Here is a 26,642-nt window from a genome sequence, read left to right as displayed (position 1 = left end):
AGGGTGGGGGTGAGAAGCAAAGCAGCCTGGCTTTCCAGGACAATGTGTTCACTCTCTTCCTCCTCCAACCAATCTTTGCCACACCCTCCAGTCCTTGGAAAGGCACAGAACGTGTGAGGAAACCCATGTCAAAGGCCAGCTGAGATATGTACTCAAAGAACACATGCGGCGATAAAGACAGGCTTTTAATGATGGGAAACATTTGGTAGTTAAAGATGCATGAAATCTATTTCATTTTAAAAAAGAGAAATCGGGATTCCTGGGTGGCTCAGTGGTGTGGCACCTGCCTTCAGCCCAGGGCATGATCCTGGAGTCCTGGGATCGAGTCCCACATCAGGTTCCCTGCGCGGAGCCTGCTTCTTCCTCTGCCTGTGTCTCTGCCTCTCTCTCTCTCTCTCTCTCTCTCTCTCTCTCTGTGTGTGTGTGTGTGTGTGTGTCTCATGAATAAATAAATAAAATCTTTAAAAAATTTTTAATTAATTAAAAATAAAAAAAGAGAAATCCACTCATGAGATTGAAAGGAATCACGAAAAGGAAGAATGAAAGCAGGTGGGAGAAACTTTTAAAACAGCACAGAGCTGAAAGCAACACTGACTGAGCCACTCCGAGCCCAGAACGAGGAGGAACTACACATGCTTTCTCTGCCCTGTCAGAAGTTTAGAGACGACCTGGGAAGTCCTCAAAGGAGACAGAGTGAGCAAGGGGTCCTGGGAGACTCGAGGGAGCCTGGGGGCCTGGCCGGCTGGAGTGAAGTCCTGTAGGAGCCTCATGTAAGCACTCAGAGGGAAGGAAGATGAGCCCCCCCGGCCCTCTAGGCCTCATCAGGAGCAGGAACACAGATTGGCAGAAAGGACATGACGGAGAAACTCTCCTGAGAGTTTAGCATCTGGTCTCAGGCGGCCTCAGGGCCCTCAAACCTTGACACCTCTCTGCGAGGTCCAACCATGGGAGAAGAAAGAACAGTTTCCTTTGTTCTGTTTCCTGTGTCCTCTGCCCGGCTCCCTCACATCTTATTCCAGGAGCAAGAGCTCAGGGATGTGAATCAGGACAAATGTATAGTCCCTCACCTGAGCCCAAATTCATGAACCTGTCCTTCCAGAGTCAGCAAAACGTGATGAGCAGACCGTTCCAGGAGGTGCCGGATAAACTCCCCAACTGGTGCACAACACCCACGGCCGCACACGGTCACCCCTACTGCCAACAGACAGGCCGCTGTGGGCACGGGACAGGGGAGGACACAGCCCTGAGGCCCTCAAAATGGGAACAATCTGGGAGCGGCAACCAGCGGCGGCCCAGCCCCGAACAGCTCACTTACCGGGAATGGGAGACAAAGTCATACACAGGAATCTGCACTGTTTTCCCTTCGGTGATTTCTTTGAGGGTTTTGAAGATGAGTTCATTGTCAAAGGCATCTGAAGGAAATCAAACTGTTAAAATGGCTCTTGATTTTAAAATGCTTTCTCCTGTAATCATACACATCTATTTCACCCAGAAGAGCACATACACCCCCACCAATAAAAAGCCAGATCTCTACCCTAAGCAGAAGGCAAACTTCCTGGATCTCAAAATAGAATCGTAATCGAATGAGGTCTGAGAAACTCATTTTTTTTCTACCTATCTCACCCTTGGCCTCAGACATCTATCTCTCCTCCACGTATAGCTGCTGTCTTGGGAACTGGCCTACGATAACCTGGAAATCATTCGCACGACTATGGGATGTGCGCACACAAGTTTTCATTCCAGGCACCAAGTTTGAATTCCAACAGTTGCAAGAACCAAGACCAGCTAAGGGTGATGTGCGGATCTGGGACTGTCAGAGCAAGTCACTCAGGCAGATATCCTGGACCGTCCATGGTCCTTTCTGCCAGTGGGCTGAGTTTCACACCCACTCAGGTAGAGGAAGGTGGGATAGGAGGCACAGGCTTTGATCCCGAGAACCCCGCCCTCGGGGGTTGGGAATATGAGGGCCGCAGCCCCAAAGAAGGCACCCCTCACCACCCCTGCCGAGCACGCCTGTTATATTCCCAAGGTCTCCTCAACACTTGGCTGAATCTCGAATGACAAGGCCAAGGGGAGGCCAGGCCTGGCTTTTCTACACAAGCCCCCTGCCCAGCCCAACCCCTCAGCCCCAGGAGCAGCCCTGGGGACTCTTGGTCTCCCCCAAGTCCCTCCCCTCTTCCCCCACTGTACTGTGAATATCCCGTGACTCAGCACAAAGACAGATAATATATTTAATTCATGTACAGAAAAAAAAAATGCACGTATGTCTACGTGCAGACATATGTGGGATGGGAGGGGCGGGGGGAGGGGAGCAGGGGCTGCTTCAGATCACAGGAAGCAGAAGAACCAGCCGTGTTTGTGCTAGCCCGTGTCTGTCTGGCCAATCTCAAGGAAAAGGCTCACGCGGAGTCACCCCCGTTCAGAGGCAGACACAATCCGTATTCAATAAGCCACACATTGCGTGATGTGTTCCAAAATTCCTTCTTTAGGCCCGACCATAACCCTGAAGGTATTTATTAATCTTCCATTTTTATTGATAGAAAAGAGATTCCAAGGAGTCAAAGAGCTCCCTCGATCAACCAGCACACACACGCACACATACACACCCTCAAGTCCTGACTCACCCGGGTGATCAAAATTGAACTGGCCCTTCAGGGCTTTGGCCTTCTGCTCCGAAGTGAGGACACGATAGAAGCTATCCTGGCTCAGGATGACCACCTGCTTCTGGCGACAGTCCACCTCATTCTGTCCCAGGAGCTGCACAATCTTAGCGCAAACAGAAGACTGTGGAAAAGAAGAGAAGGCCAAGGATTAGAGGGAGAGTCACCAACTGATGCACACGCCCTATGCAAGGAGCTTCGGGAAGGAAGACTCCAAAGGCTACCATCTTGTCTGAGGGATCAGAAGGCTAAAGGAGAAAGACAGACTGCTGAGAGGCAAGTGGGGGGTGGGGGGTCTCAGGGACTCTTCCACCCCTTCCAAAATACAATTTACTACTCGCAGGTATCTATCTGCAGGGGGTTGCAGCAGGGAGGACAGTAATTTCTGCCTCTTCTTCCACAAAATCTTTTCTAAAGTCCCTAATAACAAGGAACACGAGGGGCACCTGGGTGGCTCAGGGGGTTAAGCACCTGCCTCAGGCTCAGGTCATGATCCCGGGGTCCCAGGATGGGGTCCCGTGTCACCAGCCTCCCCGATCAGTGGGGCGTCTGCTTCTCCCTCTCCCTCCTACTCCCTTGCTCATGCTGTCTTTTCTCACAAATAAATAAATAGATTAGATAAATTAAAAAAATATTTTAAAATAAACAGGAACACAAACTTATTTATCCCTGCTCATGCCCCAGTACAGACACACATGAAACAGCAGAAAGTGGACAGAGGGTACTCTGACAACGTGCTGAGGGCTCAGAGGGCCCCTGGGTCATGCAGTGACAGCGCGCGCATGTGGAATCAAAACCCAAGGCCAGGGAATCCGGCCAGTTAGCCGCCAGGCCAACGTCATGGCTTTCATCCTATGTCCATGGGTTCCTTTTTGCTCTAGTGCATAGCCATGGACTTGCTCATACTCACAGTGAGCCTAGTGGCCACTTCACAGACATGTGCCACCTCTTATGGACTAGAAGGACATGGGACTCCAAACACGACCAACGCCTAAAACAACATGGGGTATCCCTGCTCCGAATGGGGCAGCGGGTTCCAGGTGACCGAAAGCCTACACGCTTTGTGTCGTGGTGTGGGGCAGTACACACAGCTACCTGTGATATTGCGAAAATGAGAAATGCGTATTTAGTCCTTGCATTTCTGGCACACAGTTCTCAACTTCAATTTCCTAAGTGAGGGGAGAGGCACTCCAGTCTTTGTTATGTTAACAAGGAGGCTTCTGGAAAGCACCTAAGGATGGGGCCAGTTGCCAGAGGAACCAACCCTGTGATTAGCAGTTAGAACTTTCCCTCCTATCTCCCTGACCTCGGAGGAGGGGAGGAGCTGGAGGCTGAAATCAGTGGCCAACACCAAGGATATAACCGGTCCTGCTGATGTCATGAAGCGTCCATACAAACCCAAGAGGATGGGGTCTGGTGAGCTTCCTGGTTGGTGAACACGTGGAAATGTGGGGAGAGTGTCCGAGAATTGCTTGTTGATATGGGGAAGCCCCCCCCCCCCCCCCCCGTCCAACACACACACACACACACACACACACACACACACACACCTGCTGGAACTGGAACAGGGTACAGAACCTAAAATCTACCTCTTTTTCTCTCCCATAATAGAGTCCCCATAAAAAGAAAAGCATAAAAACAAGCACATTAAAAAAAATGAGATAGTAAAGGACAGTATTTATCAAATAGCTTGTTTCTTTTTTCCATTTCATACATATTAATCTAAAAATAAGGATGTCTACATTACAAACACCCACAAGCCGTAGCCAAGCCTCCTTATGGAGCTGGCTGACCTAATTATAAAAGATGAAAAATGTGGCATAGTTAGAGATTTCTGTGGCTCAGTCTTGCTTCACTATGGAACTTACTTTACCAACTGGTTTTAACAAGGAAAAACCAGGACACTTTTATAAAGTTACATTTCCCATAAATTCTGTATTTGATTTCTCCAAGTGTAAGGAAAACTGGCCATTCCTGTTGCCCTAGTCAATCCACATGAGACTATTTTGCACAATATTTCCTGTTGTACAAAATGTCAGACACAACAAAGTAAGGATCTTTGGAGGAATGCTATTTTGACTCAATTGTTAATTATTTGAAGATTATTTTACTTTTTTGACATTTACCCGTATTATCAGAACAGCATTTAAAACAGGATTCTGGGAACAGCAGCTATGCCAGGAAAAAAAAATTATAGAAAGATAAAACTTGCACATGACTTAAGTTAGATTCAAAAATGAAAATACCACAACAGAATCAAAGGCTCTATACAATTATAAACTATACATTTTTAAACAGGTGCCAGCCCATCATTTCCTTTTCCTAACTCCCATCTGGTTCTTACATCCTAAGGCTACGCAGGGTAAAGTCTATAGATATAGCTTTTATTAGCAGAATTCTAGAAGACCAAAGAACAAAAATGAAAAGAAGGCTGCATAGGGCCAGATATTTAATAATCTACCTGATTATTCACAGGGTGGTATTTTTTACTTAGAGTTAAGACCCGTTAAATATTTTTAAGTATGAATAGCAATCTCTCTACTACCAAAAAAAGTGTATATAACGAGGTTACATTACCTAATTTTGGAGGTAAACAATCATTTCCCTTAACCCAGGAACAACCGAGGACAAATGGGTACAATGGCCAACAAAATCGGGTTAATGAGCACATATAGAAAGCCAGTGTTCATCACAATTTCTTTTTTAAGATTGTATTTATTTGACAGAGAGAGAGAGTGTGAGAGAGAGAGCATGAATGGGGGGGGGGGGGAGCAGACGGAGAAGGAGAAGCAGGCTCTTTCTCCACTGAGCAAGGAGCCAGATGCAGGACCTGATCCCAAGATCCTTGGATCGTGACATGAGCCTAAGGCAGACGCTTAACCGACTGAGTCACCCAAGCACCCCATCACAATTTCTTATCAAGGCTTAAGTCTTGCTGTTTTGTAGGTCCACAGCTATATGTCTCGGCTACATGTTTTCCATGGGCCTGTTTGGTGACCCTTCTTTCTACAAACACACCACCATCACTTATAACTGATTTATTAAGTCAGGCCCTAGGCCAAGTGCTCCACTACAACCACCCCTTATAGTCACAAGCGCTATCCTTCCCCAGATGCGGAAACCAGGTGAAATGACTTGCCCACAAGCCTGCTTCCTTTTTTTTCCCTCAACCTAAAATGTAGTCAGAAGTCCCAAGGCAGAAGTCCTTTATCATGGAGATAAATACCACTGCATGAACAAGCAAAGAAACACTTGTCTCCAAGTCAGTCTAGATTTTTCTAGTATTTTCTTTCTCCTGGAAGTTGTCAAAAATGGCCCCTAAAAAATCTAGACAGCTGTTGAATCAGGGGCAACAGGTACATGGGAGCTCATTATGCTATTCCTCTCCTTGAGGATAGGTTTGAATTTTTACACAACAGGGAGGAAGGAGCCCTACGGAGACGCCTCCTTGGGATGACTGAATGGTCTTTGCCTTCTTTAACCTCCTCTTCTTTTGCCTTTCATTTTAATTTACCTTTTCCCTAATCCTGCCCTCTTCAACGGGATGAAATGGAACTCCAAGGTGTCTCGTTCTCTCAAGAAAGGAAATAATGCATTAATGACTTAGGGCTGGAGAAGGCAGGCAGTCGTGAGCTTACAGAACACTAAAAGTGGGCAAGGCTGCAATCGCCATGGTGGGCTAAGACTTAAAATAATTATGTCAAAAAAATAAATAAAAATAAAAATAAATAAATAAAATAAAATAAATAAAATAAAATAATTATGTCATAGGAAGACAAACACTGTAGGACTCCATTTAAAGGAGGTATCTAGAATAGTCAAATTCACAGAAAGTAGGAGAGGTTGCCAGGGGCTGAGGGCGGGGGGAAGTGGGGAGTTGTTCAAGGAGTATAGTTTTACTTTTACATGATGAGAAAGTTCTGGAGACTGGTTACCCAACGATGTGGCTATACTTAATACTACAGAAATGCACGCCTACATATGGCTATGGTGGTGAATGTTACAGCTGGAGGTGGGCTTCGTTTTACAGGATATCTCCATATTCAGTGCAATGTATCCAGAATATATTCCTTCCTGCCACTTCTGGCACATTATTTTAAAGGTGGGGAGGTGAAAAATAAGCCAGATAGGACTGTGGGTTGCTGTCTGAATATATGGAATGAAAGGCCAGGTCAACAGGAGGTTAACTTTAGAAGAAGGGGGAGGAAAAAAAATTATATATATGCATTTTTATACACACACATATGGAACAATCAGTGAAGGGGATATACACTTTCTTCCCTTGTATGGCATTTTGAAGACACCATCTCCTTTTAACTCCATTATAATAAGATGTAACTACTTTATCTCTTTTTTTTTTTTTTTTACTTTATCTCTTTTTTATCTAATGAGGAACCAAAGCTTAAAAGCCTTGCTCAAGGTCACAGGCCTGAATCTCAACCTGCAGGTCTTCTAACTCCAAATGCCCAATCCTGTTCACAATGCCAGCACTGAAGCCCCGATATTCTCCATAAATGTACTCTACTTCCAGAGGTCAGTGATGGGGGAACGGAGACGGGGAAGGTATTGGTTAGGAATATGCTATGGTTTTGTCCCACCGCATCACGAGACTCAACGTAACGGTAAATGTCACTGAATTTCAGATAAGTAAAGGCAGGCAAGTGATATCCGTTATCGAGAAGAAGCTGAAAGTACACACACACACACACACACACACACACACACACATACACACGTTCAAGGTATCTGGTACCTAAATTTGGAGTCTAACTGTTAGAAGCCAGGAACTGGGAGCCCAAGGCTCTGTCGTTCTGGGAACATGCCAGCCTTTGACCTGACGATCGGGCCAGGCCACCAGATGTGCTGACCCACGTGCCAGCCTCCTTTCTCAGAGACACACTTCCTATTCGGGAAGCCCCAGGAGCGAGCAGTTGCAGGCCCTCCCAGCTAGCCGCTTCCAACAGAGCAGCTGAGCGGCCACGGGGTCCTGCGCTGCCATAGCAAGTAGTATTGCTCTAAAACGATCCTTACATAGGATGTGGCCCGGAGGGTCCAGATGCCATCTAACCCTGCCGTTTCGTGTGTGTGTGTGTGTGTGTGTGTATGTACACACACACACACACACACACACACACCCCTAATCCTTCAGGTCCTCTGTCCAGTCCTAATATTGCTGACAGAGTAAAACTAACAGAGCACTTGAGCTCTGGGTAGCTTCTTTGTTAAGAACCCTCCACCTTGGGGTGCCTGGGTGGCTCAGTGAGCATCTGCCTTTGGCACAGGTCATGATGCCCGGGGTCCTGGGATCAAGTCCCACATAGGGCTCCCTGCATGAAGCCTGCTTCTCCCTCTGCCTGTGTCTCTGACTTTCTCTGTGTCTCTCAGGAATAAATAAATAAAATCTTTATTTTTTATTTTTTTTATTTTTTTAATTAAAAAATTTTTATTTATTTATTTATTTATGATAGTCAGAGAGAGAGAGAGAGAAGCAGAGACATAGGCAGAGGGAGACGCAGGCTCCATGCACCGGGGGCCCGATGTGGGATTCGATCCCGGGTCTCCAGGATCACGCCCTGAGCCAAAGGCAGGCGCCAAACCGCTGCGCCACCCAGGGATCCCCAATCTTTTTTTTTTTAAATGCCACTAACTTACACGGTGTCCAGCACGGCCCCCCAGACATTACATCACTCCTTTGGGGGCAGGGGTTGCTCCCCACCCAGCTCTGAAGCTCTAATTTACAGGCATGAAAAAACTAAAGCACCAGTAATCTGCCCTGGATAAGGTAAAACTGCTGCTTGGATTCCCTGATCAAACTGACCGCATGGTAGCAACAGGGAGGTGTTATCCGATGCGCTCTGGTCATATCCATGAGGCCACCTGTCTTGGGGACCTGCATGCCCCAGAACCTATGCATTGCAGGTAGGTTCTCCTGGCTAGAGCAATCACCATGACCTCTCCCCACATACACACATAAATACCTAAGTCAGAAATTCACTACGTTGCTATGTTAATAAAAGTGTCTCAGGCACCAAAAAAACCAGACACGGGTCAATCCAATAACCTACGAGCCCTGGAGCAGAAAGACCAACTGTGTCTCAACATCTGCTCCTGGAGCCTGGCAGGACTTGGTACCCTAGGGTTCGCTCAAATGTGTGTCATGATTACCACCAAAAAGGTCTGAATTCATCCAGCAGACCTCCTTGTCCTTTAGACCCGATTTGTAAAAGCATAGCTTGCCCTGCTCATTTTTAGCATCAGCCTTCATTCCATCCTAAAGGACATAATGTAACTCAGGCAGGGACAGCTAGCTGTGCACACCCATATCTCAGCCCTGAGTTTTAGCTGGGCCTTGGCCCCGCTTCCCAGCCTCCCTTGCCCTTTCTGGTGACCATGCTAAGTTCTAATCAATTTGCTAATAAGCAGGAGTGTGAAGTGGCAGCTTCCTGGAATCTCCTTAAAGCATCATTATCCCTGTCGACTCTCCCTCCTGTTGGCTGGAATGCAGGCTGGACGGCTGAAGCACAAGTGGCCACTTTGCAGCCCTGATACCATGTGACTAAAGGTAGGGGAGCAGCTAAGTAAAGGAGTCCCAGACTGCAATGATCAGAGCTGAGAGAGGAAGGACAGCGAGATAAATCATCTTTAAACACTGTTATTTGAGGCTTTCTGTCCTCTCCAACCAAAATGACCCTAATACTGTGGTCAACTTTCACATACCCAGTATACCATGTAACTGTCCTCTAGAAAGCTGGGGTAATCGTCATGTCCTGGGCCATGAGGCTACCTTATTCAGCAGAGAAGCCACAGATATCTCAGCAACCAAATCATTTGCATGTGAGTTTTAAAAGGCAGGGTGAGGAGGACCGCTTGCCTGAGGACCATTTGCCTGACCAAGGTCCCCCGACCACTAGGCACCTCTCTGCCACCTACCAGCATGTATCTACCTGGAAGTATCAGAGCTGAATTCAACATCCTCCCCACCTTCCAGTACTTGCTTGTGCTACAGGCGAAGCTCCACTGAGGAAGCAGTACCTAGGAGGGGGAAACCCAGATTATAAACAGTACCGGATAAGGAATTCCCCACAACAGAAGCTCTCAGTTTTAATTCCCGATCCATACGGTGGGGCTGCAAAGGTAGGTTAGCCTAGAAAAACCCAAGTATGAGCCCGCAGCAGAAAAATCCTGGTTGAATCAACAGTCCCCAACATAAACATGATCCCAGGACTTATTGGTGAATTGTCTGGCTCCTTCAGCTCCATTCCCAGGAAAGACATTTTAAGAACTCACTTCTGGGTTCGTAAAATTACATGTTTGGCCCTTCTCTCTTTAAGTCATGAGTGCTTACTGAAAAACCCTGTCAAGGAGCACTTCCTCATCAATTTAAACTGCTTTAGCATCAACTGGGGTATAATGAACAATAGTCAACATTTAAGAACTACACAGAACATGCCAAATGCCAGCAACTGTTCTCAGGACTTTACAGATACTCCGTAATCCTCAAACCTGTCCTTAGAAGGTGGGTGTTTTCATCATCCCCACTTACACAGCGGGAGATGGGTACAGGGAGGCAGATGACAAAACTAACCCAAGATCATACAGCTAGGAAGCAACTGAACCGCTCTTTAAACTTTTTTTAATTTGAGAGAGAGAGTGCACGAGCTGGGGGAGGAGCAGAGGGAGAGGGAGAAGCAGACTCCCAGCTGAGCAGAAAGCCTGATGCAGGGCCCAATGTGGGGATGCAGGGCTCGATCCCAGGACCCTGAGATCATAACCTGAGCTGAAGGCAGACACTTAACTGACAGCCCCCCAGGCCCCCAGGATGCACGCTCTTAACCAATACACATACCACCTTGCCCTGCCACACCAGAAGTGGAGGGCTCTTCTCGTCCTGAGGGCCACCAACAACCGTACACACACGGGTATAGTGCCAGCAATGAATACACAGGAGCTGCCAGGAGCAGAACATTCTCAGCACGGCTCCGCAATTCATTCTCTGCCAGCTTCGCAAAGCACAGGCTTCCTTCGAAGTTAATTTTTCTGATAAATATTTTACCAGGAAGAGAGTAAGACAAATCACTTCTGATCCCCTACAATTCATTCTTTGGGAGAAAACGGTATTTAAGTCCAAGTTAAAGGAGGCTCTGGGAAGCAGGTGAGCCCATGCAGGTGTGTTCAAGCAGAACTGAGCAAACTCTTTAAAACCTCACCACAATAAAAACAGATGCACACGCAGTGGTGTGTTATGAACTGGCGAAAACCTTCCAGAAAGCAGCAGAGAAAGGATCATTAACAGTCCTACCCTCTGACCAGGTATCAAACTTACAGTGGGATCAGCGAAGCCTACAAGAATATGATATGTAAATATGTAAGCAGAGAACAGTGCAGACTGGTGTGCACGCCAGGACTAGAACCACATAACAGATACAGCTGAATGTGACGGGGGAAATCTAGAAGGCAAATCGGTCAAAACTGAAAACTGCTGTAGTTCTTCGACATCATCTTAAAGAAAAAGAAGGTGCGGGGGGGGGGGGGGGGGGGCGGTGCCCGAACTCTTCATGTAAAGCCAAGTGCTGGTTTCATCCACAGCCTGGTAAACAGCTGCCACCAAACAAGGGCTAAACATCAGGCAAGACAGGACTGTGCTTGTACCCAAGCAGCAACTCAGCCTCACAACTGGATTAAAATGATTCAGTACAAAACAGTGACTGATTTGTTTCCTCTTGCCGAATCTGGGCCTGAATACGGATTTTGTGGATATGTCTTTGTATCCTCCACAGGATAAGCACAAAAGGCCCCCCCCCCCCCCCCCCCCCCCCCCCCCCCCACGAAAGCATCTAGGATCATGACTAGCTTTGCTGATTCTGCTGCTTATGAAGCCCTCTTGGAAAGGTGGGAGCAAAGAGGAAGCCTACTGGAGAGTCAATTCTTACTGTCTTGTGGGTGCAAGTGAGGTGGGAGCTATTCCCTCCCCTCCGCCCCTTTTTTTTAACTTCAGGGTTTGGAGGCAGGTTGAGACGGTAGGGTCCAGCAAACCAAGCCTCTTGTACTAGGAAAAGCCAAGGATGTCTTTGGACAAGACATACCCAACCCCTGCCCCACCTCCCGACACACACCCCTTGCAGTCTGGCTTACTGAGCGGAGAGACACAAAAAAGAGAGTTGACTTTCCCCTGGTTTTAAAAAAAAATGGGATAAAGGGGAGCACAGTGTGCCAGCTGGATCCTCTCTGTTGAATCTTCCCAAACAGAAGGCCACATGTGGGTAAGCATAAGACGAGGACATCACAGCACAATGGTGCTTTGTCGTACAAGCTGTATTTGGGTTGACTCTTCCTTTCCAGCAATGCTTATCCACACTGGAAAACTAGAAGTCAAACTATCTGGTTATCAAAAGATTTATTTTTTTAAATTTCCTCTTTAGGTCTCTTCCAGCATCCATGCCTAATCCAAAGCAGCAGGGAAAGGAAACTGAAAATATGTGTCAAGCACCCACCTTCCTTCCTTTTTGAAAGTCTCTTTTAGTGTCTTTGAAAATTCAACTTAATATTTACTCTTCATAGCATTAAAGAAAGGGGTTTAAATCCTCCTATGAGCAGACTCCATTCTTTCCAGGCGCTCCTACTAGATTCTGATGGATTCATCATTTATCAACCACCTCCTAGGCCCCCAAAACTCCTCTGGAATCAAAAAATAGATAAAAGAACTCCCATAGCAACACAGACCATGTTGCCCTATGAAGGATGGCAAACTGACCACACTGAAAGTCATCAAAAATTATTAGGGCTAATCTGCTGGCAAATATGAGGAGTTAAAGCAAGTATCCCTTGAAGAGAATGATTTTCTCTTATTCATTTGTGGATCTGAAGCTATCAGTAAATACAGGCCAAATTTCTGTTTTACAACCACACAAATATGTCCCAGTGATTTGACAGAGGCACAAATGCAATTCCACGGAGGAAGGGTAGCCTTTTCAAGGAATAGTACTGGAGCAACTGGACATCCATGGGCAAAAATATGAACTGTGACCTGAACTTCATTCCTTATAGAAAAATTAACTCAAAATGAACCACAGGCTGGGGCACCTGGGTAGCTCAGTCAGTTAAGTGGCCAACTCTTGATTTCAGCTTAGGTTGAGGTCTCAGGCTCTGTGCTCAGTGTAGAGTCTGCTTGAGGATTTTCCCCACTCCCTCCTTTCCCCTCCCACACTCACACTCTCTTTCTCTCTCAAATAAACAAATCCTTAAAAACGAATGGACCACAGGCTTATGTAAAGCAAAAATCTATCAAATTTGGGACATCTGGGGGGCTCACTAGGTTAAGTGACTTCAGCCCATGTCCTGATCTCAAGGTCCTGGGGTTGAGCCCCTTGGTGGGCTCCCGATTCAGCGGGGAGTCTACTTATCTCTCTGCCCCTCTTCCCACTCATGCGCTAACACTTTCTCTCTCAAAAAAATAAAATCTTTAAAGACAATCTATCAAATTTATTAAGAAAAACACATAAGAGAAAGTCTTCAGGATCTAGTGCTTGGCAAAGTTTTCTTAAGCTTGATACATAAAAGCATGATACATAAAAGGGGAAGTTGATAAGCTGAATTTCAACAAAAATAAAATGTGCTCTGTCAAACAGCCTCTCTTAGAACAAACAAACGAGCTACAGACGGGGAAAATATACTTGTAACACACATGTCCAACAAAGGATTAGTATCCAGAATACATAAAGATTTCTGAAAACTCAACATTAAAAAAAAAATCAATTCCACTTAGAATATGGGCAAAAGACATGAAGAAGCATTTCATCCAAGATGATACACAGCTCTCAAATAAGCACCTGGAGAGATGTTCAACATTATTAGCCATTAGGGAAATGTAAATTAAATTAAAATCAGGACAACAGGGATCCCTGGGTGGCACAGCGGTTTGGCGCCTGCCTTTGGCCCAGGGCGCGGTCCTGGAGACCCAGGATCGAATCCCACATCAGGCTCCCGGTGCATGGAGCCTGCTTCTCCCTCTGCCTGTGTCTCTGCCTCTCTCTCTCTCTCTCTCTCTCTCTCTCTCTCTCTCTCTGTGACGATCATACATAAATAAAAATTTAAAAAAAAAAATCAGGACAACATGTTCCTACACACCCATCAGAATAGCACCCCCCCCCCCAAAAGTGACAACACCAAATGCTGATGACAATAGAGAAAAAAGATTGGTCATACACTGCTGTTAGAAATGGAAAACAGTTCAACTACTCAGAAGAACAATTTGGCACTTTTTAAAGTAATCTCTACACCCAGTGCGAGGCTCAAACTCACAACCCCGAGATCAAGAGTTGTATGCTCTACCAACAGAGCCAGGCAGGCGCCCCCAACAATCTGGCACATTCTTAAAACACTAAACGTGCAACTACCATAGGATCCCACCATTTGTACTCCTGAGCATTTATCCCAAAGAAATGAAAACATGCTCACCCTGGAACATTACACAAATGTTCCCAGAAGCTTTATTCATAACAGCCAAAATTGGAGACCACTCAGGTGTTCTACAGGGGTAGATGGTTAAACAAATTGTGGTGCATCCATGCCACGGAACTCTACTAAGCAATGAAAAGGAATAAATTACCACCTGTATAAATTTCCAGGTAATTTTGCTAAACAATATGGGCAATCCCAAAAGGTAGGATTCCATTTATAGAACATTCTAGATAAAACAATTACGGAAATGAGGAGCAGGTTGGTGGTTGGCAGGGATTAGGGACAAGGGGGATGGTAGCACAGAGAAGGCAGGGGTGGCAAACAAAGCACAGCCTGAGGGAGCAACCCTGCCGTGGGGAGAATGTTCTGTTTCTTCACTGTATCAGGATCAATACCATTTTGTAAGCCATTACCATTGGGGAAACTAAGGAAAAGCTACCTGGATCCCTCTGTATTACTTCCTACAACCCTAAGTGAATGGACAATGATCTCAAAAAAAAAAAACACCAAATTAATGCCCATCTGTCTTCTGCAATTTGTCTTTATTTTTTATTTTATTTATTTATTCACGAGAGACAGAGAGAGGGAGAGAGAGGCAGAGGGAGAAGCAGGCTCCATGCAAGGAGCCCAACGTGGGACTCGATCCCAGGTCTCTAGGATCATGCCCTGGGCCGAAGGCAGCGCTGAACTGCTGAGCCACCCAGGCTGCCCAAATTTGTCCTTAATTAGAAATTTAAGCTCTCATCCTTCACAATTTTATCCTCACAAACCCCAAGTAATCAATGGATATGGAGGGAATGTATTCTGTACGTGGGACAGACATGAATGAACCGCAGGAGGGCCGCAAAACAACAGACTGCTGTGGGTTTAATTGTGGCCCCCCAAAAGATAGGACTAAGTCCCAGATTTCAGGGCCTCAGAATGTAACCTTGTTTGGAAAAAAGGTCTTTGCAGATGTAACTAAGGTAAAGGATCTCGAGATAAGATCATCCTGGATCTGGATGGGTACTAAACCCGATGACAAGTGTCTTTATAAGAAACAGAAAAGAACAAGACACAGAGACGCATAGGGAATACCATGTGAAGACGGGAAGGGACCAGAATCTCTAAGCCAGGGAGTTCCACCAGCAGCCAGGAGAGAAGCACAGACCAGATTTGCCTTCAGAGCCTCTGAAAGAGGGATCCCTGGGTGGCGCAGCGGTTTGGCGCCTGCCTTTGGCCCAGGGCGCGATCCTGGAGACCCGGGATCGAATCCCACATCGGGCTCCCGGTGCATGGAGCCTGCTTCTCCCTCTGCCTGTATCTCTGCCTCTCTCTCTCTCTGTGTGTGTGTGACTATCATAAATAAAAAAAAAATAAAAAAAAAAAATAAAACAGAGCCTCTGAAAGAAACCCAACACTGCCAAACCCCTAGATTTTGGGGTTCTGGCCTCCAGGACTGTTAAGAGAGTAAACATTTTTTGTTTTTTTAAGCCACCACATTTGTGGCAATTTGTTACCGCAGCCCTAGGAAGTGAGTGCACCTGTCATCTCTAGTGGGCTTGACTTCTCTTTTTTTAATCACAGAAGATGTGAACACTTTCTTCAACTTCTATTTTTATATACTCCTGGACACATTTTTTCCTTCTTCTTCCAGAGGATATATACCATAAGGATGTACTGTTTCACTTTATAATCTTTTCCTGCAGAATTTATTTCCTGGTGTTTCTCTTTGTTCTAAGAGTAAACTATTGCTAGCTGGCATTATCGAGTGTCTACGTCTTCAAACATCCTGGTTAACCATTATCACGTACCCTAAAGAGATTCAACCCATTTTTGAAAACTTCGATGACACTTAGAAGTAAAACTGCACAGCACTGAACCTACTCTACGGGTTGCCTGGTGGCCAAGGAGTTGCTTCTAGGTCCGGCAATGGGCTTCGGGACCTTTGAAAGGAGAAGCAATTACTAGGCTGCAGATGTGTAAAAGTGCCATTCAAGAGAACTTTTGTGTTTTGACAGAAATGCCCAATAAACTTCTGAGCAAGATAGATTAAAAAAAAAAAAAAAGACAAAAACTACCCACTTAGCACAAAGTTCTAAAAGGCGGAAAGTGGGTCCTCTGGTATCAGGCTGGGCACACAGGACCTGGCTTGCCTTCTGATACTAGGATAACCAGGGGAGGCAACAAAACCTCTCTGATGGTTACAACTATTACCAACTGTGAGCGCTGATACCCCCCCCCCCCATGAACGGGTGCTAAGGTTAACAGGCTGATGCACAGGAGACCGTGGCCAGCACAGCATAGGTGTCCAAACTTTCACCATTATAAACCTCTCTTGGAAACAGTCTACTGAGAAGCTTTGATTTTGTGATTCACTGAAGACACTGGGATTCAGGCCCCGATGTTCGATTTTCTTTTTATCTATAAGGCTATGAAATAACATTCTCTAGCTCAGATCTCTGTAATTTTTCTCAGCTTCACTGTTCCATCTTGGTGCTCTAAAATCTGAGTGGAGGGACGCCTGGACGGCTCAGTGGTTGAGGGCTACCTTTGGCTCAGGTCATAATCTCAGGGTCCTGGGATTAAGTCCTAAATCGGGCGCCCTGCTAAGGGGGGAGACTGCTTCTCTGTCTCCCTCTGCCCCTTCCCCCTCTGCTCAGGCTTGCTCTCTGGTGTGCACTGTCTCTCTCTCAAATAAATAAAATCTTAAGAAAAATAAAAATTAAAAAAGTTAAAAAGCTTTATGTAGGGACATAGGTACATATCAGTAGGATAAGCTTCTAGTGGTGGATCTGCTAATGTAAAGAATCTGCATTTTTAAAAATTGTCATACATAAGCCCAGAGAGCCCCTGCCATCAATGATTTATATACACTCTACATCCTCTTTTAAGAATGTCTAACTTAATGCGATCTCTCTAACTTACTGCTCTGCTTTAAAGTGAGGATAAACATCTTCAATATGCCTAAAAGCCTTCTGTTTTTCTTCTTCTGAAACCTTTCTGTTGATAGCCTATCCTCATTTCTCTGCTCCATTATGGGTCTCTTCTTATTGATTCACAAAAGCTCTTTACATACTAAGAAAACTGGCTGTTTCTCATTGTATCACAAATAGTTTTTCAGCCTACTGTCTTTTTACTATTTTTTTTTTAAGATTTTGTTTATTTACTCATGAGAGACACAGAGTGAGAAAGAGACACAGGCAGAGGGAGAAGCAGGATCCATGCAGGGAGCCGATGTGGGACTTGATCCCAGGACCATGGAACCACGACCTGAGCCGAAGAAGGGCCCTCAACCACTGAGCCACCCAGGGGTCCCTGTCTTTTTGCTTTAAAGTGGTGTTTTCTGGGAGATAATTTTTACTTACGTAAACTGATACATTGCCCAGTGTTTCTTTATGTTACAGTTAGAAAGGACTTCTTTGCACAGAAATCTGTAATAGATCCCCCTACGATTTCTTCTCCTCTATGACCCTCACACCCTTTCTTTGCCCTCCACTCCCGAGATCCCGCTTGGATCAAGGGAGGACCAGGAGAGGCCACAAGGGCACCAGGCCAGCAGCTCTCTGCACCAACAACTTCCAGCCAGCCAGCCAGGGTCACGGATGGCAAGCAACTGAACGGAAGTGAGATGTAGCACTGTGGGTTGTGGGGAACTTCCTGTGCACATACAAGCAGTTACAGAGAACCCTGCAGTTGTGTCCCTCTGGAATTCCTCCGGAAAGAGACCCAGGCTCTGCTCTCAACCCTCAGGCCCACAGCTGCACACAGGATAAGGGATCAGGCCGGTGGCACCAGTTTAAGAGCAGCAGGAAATCTGTAGCAGGTTTGGAGGACGACACAGACCAAGGCCATGTGGAAAGTTTTCTTTAAAATACAAGGTATATGTTTTCCCCACCCCCTGCAGGATACTCTGTTGAGAGTATGAAATCCTGTTTTCTCCCTACCATGGCCAACAGCTAAAAGAAGCACGTACCCCCCACCAATAAAACACCAACAAACTAAAGACTCATGGGGAGTTTCAGTTCAAACAAGCCTCCTATAACCGATACATATGTAACTGAAGACAGAAAATTAGAAGCACATCACATACCAGTGTTTATAATATCCCACCATGATAATCTCCTTCTTTCCCCTCCCCAGCTCACTTGAAAATGCTCCTGCCTATTTCTAGAAGACAGTACTCTGACAGTTCTCCTGGGGAAGCGTCCTGTAGGGTGCTGTGTCTCCAGAATGGAGTGAGAGGCTTACATCTCTTCTTTCCCACATCATTCAGACAGGACCCTCCTGCCAGGGACTGGCTCAATAACCCCAGTGAGAAGCAGTGAAGCATCTTCTTTCATGTTAGGATTATCTTTAAAATCAAATTAGGAAAAAAATAAATAAAATCGTATTAGGAAAACTGGATATCCACATTAAAAAAAAAATGAGGCTGGAACCCCACAGTTCACAATATACAAAACTTAACTCAAAATGTATCAAAGGCCTAAATGTAAGAGCTGAAACTATAAAACTTCTAGAAGCAAGCACAGGAGAAAATGCATCATGGCATTGGATTTGACGATTTTTTGGATATGATCCCAAAAACACAGGCTACACTGTGGTATCTGGGTGGTTCAGTCGGTTAAGCACCTGCCTTCAGCTCAGGTCATGATCTCAGGGTCCTGGGATCGAGCCCCTACGGCGGGCTCTCTGCTCAGTGAGGAGTCTGCTTCTCCCTCTCACTCACTCTCCCTCTGTGTTCTCTCTCTCTCTTTCAAATAAATAAATATTAAAATCTCAAGAACACAGGCAACAAAAGAAAAAAAAAAACAAGACAGACTTCATCAAAATTAAAAACTCTTGGGCAACCCGGGTAGCTCAGTGGTTTAGCACTGCCTTCAGCTCGGGGTGTGATCCTGGGGTCTCAGGATCGAGTTCCACGCCAAGCTCCCTGCATGGAGCCTGCTTCTCCTTCTGCCTGTGTTTCTGCCTGTCTCTCTGCGTGTCTCTCATGAATGAATAAATAAAATCTTTCAAAAAAAATTAACTCTTATGCATCAAAAGACATCATGAACAGAGTAAAAAAACAACATAAGGAACTGGAGAAAATATTTGCAAAGCTCATATCTTATAAGATATTAGTATCCAGAATATATAAAGAACTCCTAAGAGTCAACAACAACAAACTGATTTAAAAAGCTGACACAAGTCTTGAACACATATTTCACCCAAGAATATATACAGCCAGCCAATTAAGTATGTGAAAAGATGTTCAATATCACTAATCATTGGGGAAATGCAAATCAAAACCACAATGAGGGATGCCTGGGTGGCTCAGTGGTTGAGGACCTGCCTTTGGCTCAGGGCATGATCCTGGAGTCCTAGAATCAGGTCCCACATGGGGCTCCCTGCATGAAGCCTGCTTCTCCTCCCTCTGCCTATGTCTCTGCTTCTCTCTGTCTCTTGTGAATAAATAAATAAATAAAATCTTACCAAAAAAGGGGGGGGGGGACAAGGAGATACCTCTTCATATCCACTTAGGATGGCTATTATCAGAAACAAACAAACAAACAAAAAACAAAATAAAACACGGAAAATAATAAAGGTTAGTGAGGATTTAGAAAAACTGGAAACTTTACACTGCTACTGGAAAACAGTACAGTAACTCTTCAAAACATTACCATAGAGCCAGCAATTCCACCTGTGGGTATATACCCAAAAGTTCACAGCAGCATTATTCACAATAGCCAAAAGGTGGGAGCAATCCAAGTGTCTATTGACAGATGAATAAATAAACAAAATGTGGTCTCTCTATACAAAGAAATGGCTATTCAGACTTAAAGAAGAAGAAAATTCTGATCCATGCTATACCGTGGATGAAACTTGAGACAATTCCCAGAAGAATTAAGCCAAATGAAACAAGCCAATCACAGAAGGACAAATACTATTTGGTTTCCACTTTTATGAGGTACTGAGAGTAGTCAAATTCAGAGACAGAAAGTAGAATGGTGGTTTCCAGGGGCTAGAGACAGGGGGAAATAAGGAGTTATTAACAAATACAGAGTTTAAAAATGGAGAAGATCACGGTGATGGAGATGGATGGTGGTGGTGATGGTTATACAAGAACGTGAGCGCACTTAATGCCACACAACTTTATACCTAAAAGTGGTTCCAATGGCAAATTTTATGTTATCTATATTTCTCACAATAAAAAAAATATATCACATATATTCCTACTCTCTTCTCTACCACTAAATCAAGGGACTAAAGCAAGGGTCTCACCTCATCAATCTTTATACAACCATCCCAGTGCCAACCATTCAACAAAAGTCACATTGTTCAGAATCTCTAAAACCAAGACGCCGTCCAGGTCAGAGTCCTCTGATCTAATACCATGACGGGGGCGGGGGGGGGGGGGTTGGGTGGGGCAGGGGGACACCTTATCATATAACCTTTTTCTCAGTTACAGAGATCAATTCTCAGGATGCCTGGGTGGCTCAGTGGTTGAGCCTCTGCGTTTGGCTCAGGTCACAATCCCGGGGTCCTGGGATCGAGTCCTGCATCGGGCTCCCTACAGGGAGCCTGCTTCTCCTCTATCCTCTGTGTCTCTCATGAATGAATAAACAAATAAATCTTTAAAAAAAAATCAATTTTTTCATCAAGGAACACTAAATGGAAAACAATTTTTTTTCTCTATTTCTAGTTACCAACCTCAAGCCATGCTCTGAAAGGGTACCTACTTCCTGGTATGTGAAAAACGCAAGCTGGCACTTTAAGCTCCCAGAGTTAACTTCCTCTTCCAGGAAGATTTAAGAGATTGTTCCTTGCAAGCACCTTTGCTCCTATTTCTCCTTTACTTCCTCTCCATGTTCCCCGTCCTGGCCAACCACTAGTTTTCCAGCCCCACACCAAATAGGTGTCAAAGAAACAGGTTAGTGAAAGAGAATTTGAGCTTTTTGCCACCTTTATAGAACCAAGAATGCTGGCATGACTTCTGTCGCTCCTGATGGGAGCCAAGTCTGATTACGGGTAGTCTGTAATTAGTTCTTTCGTGGTTATTCTAATTAACCATGCCCCTTCCTCCTCCAAGGGTTCTCATGGGGTCCCGGGCAAAGATCACCCTTACGATGTTCTCATGGTAAGCACTTTGAGGAACTTCCTGCTGAAATGGACTGGATAGCCAGTGGCTTACTTTTTAATGGGGCACAGGTTTAAAAAGACAATGTGATGCAAGCCGATCTTTTTACATGAAAAATGTAAGAAAAAGGGCAGTCCTGGTGGCTTAGTGGTTTAGTGCCGCCTTCAGCCCAGGGTGTGATCCTAGGGTTCTGGGATCAAGTCTCACGTCGGGCTCCCTGCATAGAGCCTGCTTCTCCCTCTGCCTGTGTCTCTGCCTCTCTCTCTCTCTGTGTGTGTGTGTCTCTCATGAATAAGTAAATAAAATCTTTTAAAAAAAAAAGTAAGAAAAATATAGGGATCCCTGGGTGGCGCAGCAGTTTGGCGCCTGCGTTTGGCCCAGGGCGCAATCCTGGAGACCCGGGATCGAATCCCATGTCGGGCTCCCGGTGCATGGGGCCTGCTTCTCCCTCTGCCTGTGTCTCTGCCTCTCTCTCTCTCTCTCTGTGTGACTATCATAAATTAAAAAAAAAAAAAAAAAAGTAAGAAAAATATAAATGGGGCCAAGTGAGAAAACACCAAGCTCCCCGCTTCTCTGCAAAAAAAAAAAGAAAGAAAAGAAAAGCAAGAGCAGAAAATGTTAGGAATGACAGTTCCCCGGGTGTTTTCTCCAGTGGCTCTCGCCGCCACACTCACCAAGCCTGCTGGGGGAAGTCTTACAGCCTTGCCATCCTGGCAACACATGGCTTCTGGGACCAGCTATCCTGGGAAACCACTCCAAGTACTGCCAACAGCAAGAATTTTGCCCACCAGGCAAGAGTAGGAAAAATGTTCATCCTTCTAACCAAGAATTCGACTTTTAAAAACCTATCTTAAGGAATAGAGAGGAATAAAATATCCATCACTGCAAAACACTTGATGACAACCTACAGAGCCAATAATGAGGGAGGTGGGATTTGTTAAGTCTAGGCACACACAAAACACAACCAAGTCACGTTTGCATAGAATATTTGGTAATCTGGGGGGCGCCTGGGCAGCTCAGTCAGCTAAGCGTCTTCACTTCACCTTGGGTCATGATCCCCTGGAGTCCTGGGATGGAGCCCTGCATCAGGCTCCATGCTCTTGGGGAGTCGGCTTGGGATTCTCTCTCTCCCTCTCCCCCATCCCCTGCACCGTTGGCGCTCTCTCTCTCCCTCTGAAATAAAATCTTTTTTTAAAAAAGAATATTTGATAATATGGGAAAATGCTCAGGAGATGTTAAGTTTAGAAAATTATGATACAAAACTATTTTTTCCTAGTCTCATCAAAAAAAAATAACTTTCATGGACGTATATATGTGTATTAAAGTTCAGAAAGAAATATAACAGTTTCAACAAAGATGAAAAAAAACCACAAAGATAAGGTCTGGGTGATGGAAGTAGAAATCACGTTTTTCTTCTTTACAGTATCCTAATTATTTTTTATACACCAAACGACATGGCTCAAGCAGAAAGAGGTCCAACCCAAAACCGTATACACGAGATGCTGATGCTCATACAAATAATAAAATGACATTTGGGTCTGGAATGTTATTTTTAAAAATTAGTCTGTTTACAATGCTTAAAAATGACTTGCTAAGAGGAAAAGCAGTGCTCTCTGATGAGGTTTCCCATCCATTATCGTTAGGATACACAGTGCTTGGGTGGAGATGGGAAAATTTTTGTGGTTTCCTACTCTCATTTGGCACCCTGAGTCTGACCACTACAAAAGCCAAAGAATGCACAAAAACAGGTGGCAGATCCAGAACCATGATACGTGTGGCCATTTACCTGGTAACTGGAAAAATCAAGGCAGGAACTATTAAAAAGATAAAGGACATGACTTTTTAGAGCACCTGCAAGGGGGCCACCACACTTAGCAAATGCATAACGTAACTGACATACCATGTATACTTTATTTCTTTTTTTAAGATTTTGTTTATTTGAGAGAGAGAGAAAACGAGCACATGAGCACAAGCAGGGGAAGGGGCAGAGGGACAAGCAGACTCTCTACTTAGTGGGGAGCCTGACCTAGGGCTCAATCCCAGGACCCCGAGATCATGACCTGAGAGGAAGGCAGATGCTTAATCACCTGAGCCACCCAGGCGTCCCTTATATATGGTTTCTGTAGACGTTTTGAAGAACCTAACCATCAACAGCCAAACCAGTGTGCAATCCAGCAGTTAGGAAGACTACATGATCTCTCTGCCTCCACAGTTAATATTCTGCATTTCTAGAACAACCTGTTTGGAGGTTATTCAGGATCAGCCCTATCAATTCCAAAACTAATTTAAGGGCGCTTGGGTGGCTCGGTCTTGATTTCAGCCCAGGTCTCCATCTCAGGGTTATCAGTTCAAGCCCCACATTAGGCTATACGCTGAGCATGATGCCTAGTTAAAACCTAATTTCAAGAATGCTTTTTTAAGAATCTGGTTCCAGTGACAATTCCCCTATAACCCATGGAAGGCTCTGGCTCTGGCTTCAAAAGAAGGTCTCCTCCTCTACAAAATACCCTACAAGTAGTTCCCAACTTACAAACACACTGTCATCTGAAAGTTCACTGGCTGTGCAAAAGCAGCATCACATTTTTACAGGCAAATGAGTAAGGATTCGGTCCCCAGCACAGCTTCTGATGTAACTTGACCTGTACTGCTCACAAGACAGTCTGTCTACAAAATTGGGAAAAAAACAATGCCACTGCATTTGTCAACTTTGAGTAAAAAAGAAAATCAGTACAAGTGAGTAAATGCTGGTACTTGACAAAGAAAATCAGTACAAGTGAGTAAATGCTGGTACTTGACAAAGAAAATCAGTACAAGTGAGTAAATGCTGGTACTGACAATACAGAAAGACCTGTGTTTCTGAAGCTTTTTCTTCAACGAGGCTTGTTCAACACACAACTGGCCCACCTCCTTCTGGACTTCTCTACTCCGTGCCTCTCTGCCCCACCATGTTTCTGTGCCTCCCCAGAGGTAAGCCCTCAGGTGCATCACACCTTTTAGGGTCAATGTGCAGACCTCTAGCATGCCTGGTGCCAGGCCCAAAATAGGGAAGCACCCTCCGAACAGACATTCTTGTAGCTGTGCATTAAGCCCAGAGGCCGGCATGTTATTCCATGTTTTCTATGTTCCAGGACTGGCTGGAGTAGTTGAGATCCAGATAATAATAAAAAAAAATCCTCTCTAAGTAGCAGAATGCCTATCAAGGTCCCTAATTTAAATAAAGCTTTGGCTTTTTTTCTACCCAGGGAGATCCTCAATTAGAGATTATTTATGTGCCTTTTTTTTTAACACACAAATCTAACAAGCTGCTCTTCCAGATTCTAAGTGAAAGGGAAGGCAACCATTGTTGAGTGTTCTCTGTATGACACTATTCTATTCTCACTGAAGGTTTAAGTGTCTTGTCAAGGCCACTCAGCAATGACATTAAGGTCTGTGAGCTGAAACTAGACCCCACCTGGCTGGTGCTGAAGTCAGTGGAGGCAGAGTCGCTGCCAGCAGCCAGCAGCCACCTGATTGTACTATTAAGACAGAAAAGAAAAAAAAGCTGACCTCAGGCTCAGGCTGTAGCTGTTCCATTCACTCACTGGCCCTTACAGAAACAAAGGTGGTGCTTGGAATCCTTTCCAAGCATCTCTCTCTAAAACTCAGTCTTCGAAGGTGTCCTGACACTTGAAGAAGGCTTATGTGAAACATGCTGGCCTGGAGGTTCCAGGGTGCTGGGGGGTGGGTTTCACTCCAGAGGACCTCACCTTGGAGCAGTGGAGGTGTGGCCAGAAGACAGCCTGGGGGTGTCTTCCCTCCTGGCCCCCGGGATGCCTTAGCAAGTTAGGGATGCCTTAGCAAGTCAGCACATGCAACTTCACTCTTCCAGAGTGTCCTGAGGCAGCAGGAAGACACACTCCAGGGCACAGGTGCAGCACAGCTTAGCTTCCTGCAATTTTCTGAGACTGCTTGGCAGGAAGCGAAGATGAACTCTAAGGGACTCCACGTGAACAGAGAGGCTACCCAGAGCACAGAGCAGGGAACTCGCATGTTTCCTTCAAGTATCTGGTTAGGGTCTCTGCCAAGGCTGATGGGAGGACTGAGGACTTTCCTATCAACGAGCAACGACCTTCAAGTGGGGGCCATTATGGAATAAAAATGATGGGGAACCCCCAGCCCAACCCCCTCTATTCCCCATGGGCCACCCAACAATTTTCAGTTTACCAAAAATGGGACATAATTTACAGATATTACACAGGAAGTTGGTATTATTTCCCTGGAGGAGGGGAAGCGTGATGAAGAGAAACCAGGCTTGAACTACACAGATCTGTGCTTGCATCCAGTGGTGGCTGGGTGACCTGGAGCAAGGTGGTTAACCTCCTGTGGCCCAAGTCTCTCCTCAGATGGCCAGGCTGGGGGACAACCTGGGTGGCTCAGCGGTTGGGTATCTACCTTTGGTTCAGGGCGTGATCCTGGAGTCCCGGGATCGAGTCCCACATCAGGCTCCCTGCATGGAGCCTGCTTCTCCCTCTGCCTGTGTTTCTGCCTCTCTCTCTCTCTTTCTCCCCCCACCCCACCCCGTGTATCTCGTGAATAAATAAATAAAATCTTAAAAAAAAAATAAAGATTTTATTTATTTATTCATGAGATTCAGAGAGATAGTGAGAGCAGGAGCCTGATGTGGGACTCAATCCTGTGACTCCAGGATGATGCCTTGGGCCGAAGGCAGGCGCTAAACCACTGAGCCACCCAGGGATTCCCAGTAAATAAAATCTTTAAAAAAAAAAAAAAAAAAAAAGAAAGAAAAAGATGGCCAGGACGGGGACACCTAGCTCACAGGCACGTACGATGTGGTCAATAAACCATAGCTAATCTGCTTTATTGCTTGCTGTTGACACAAGCTGTTTTTCAGAAGGGTCTTTCACTTTCAATCCAGGTGACTGTTACCAGGTGCTACTGAGGTCTGAAACACTGGGGAAGGTCCAGAGATGGGACCCAGAGGACAGGTGACACTTGCCTGAGAGCTCAGGCACATGTAACAAGGAGAACAGATAAGAGGTGGCAGCAGAGGGCAGCTGAGGTTATCCACTTCGGACAGCAGCTAAGGATGGAGGCGAGGGTCTCCAACACAGGAGGAAGGTGATAGCCACAAGCCTGTCCTTAGGCATCGCACAAATTCAGGGGTAGCCACGGGCGTCAAGCTCCACTCTCCAATTGCCATCACATTCCTTGGCAGGGGAGGATGGCACCCACTCGCACATCTGTCCCAGGATGTTCAAAATGCATGCGAAGAATAAGGCCATGGGGCACCTGGGTGGCTCCACCCATAGAGCCAACTCTTGATCTCAGTTCAGGTCTCGATCTCAAGGACTTGAGTTCAAGCCCCACGTGGAGCTCCGTGCTGAGCATGGAGCCTACTTAAAAAAAAAAGAGAGAGAGAGAGAGAG

The 26,642-nt window shown here is 45.6% G+C and overlaps 1 protein-coding gene across 1 annotated transcript in view; it reads right to left on the bottom strand.

The window, feature by feature from the left end:
* The window catches only part of UCK2 (uridine-cytidine kinase 2), a 70,559-nt gene that overhangs the window by 16,982 nt on the left and 26,935 nt on the right, over nucleotides 1-26,642 (bottom strand). The window contains exons 2-3 of the mRNA XM_041773909.1: nucleotides 2,625-2,784; nucleotides 1,316-1,412 (exon numbers count right to left, since the gene is read on the bottom strand). Of these exons, the coding sequence (XP_041629843.1) occupies nucleotides 1,316-1,412; nucleotides 2,625-2,784 (257 nt within the window). The remainder of the gene's footprint in view (nucleotides 1-1,315; nucleotides 1,413-2,624; nucleotides 2,785-26,642) is intronic.

The sequence above is a fragment of the Vulpes lagopus genome, chromosome 11, assembly GCF_018345385.1.
Source record: "Vulpes lagopus strain Blue_001 chromosome 11, ASM1834538v1, whole genome shotgun sequence".
NCBI lineage: Eukaryota > Metazoa > Chordata > Mammalia > Carnivora > Canidae > Vulpes > Vulpes lagopus.
Note: the sequence above shows the minus strand (reverse complement) of the source record. Positions and strands in the feature narration are given on the sequence as shown.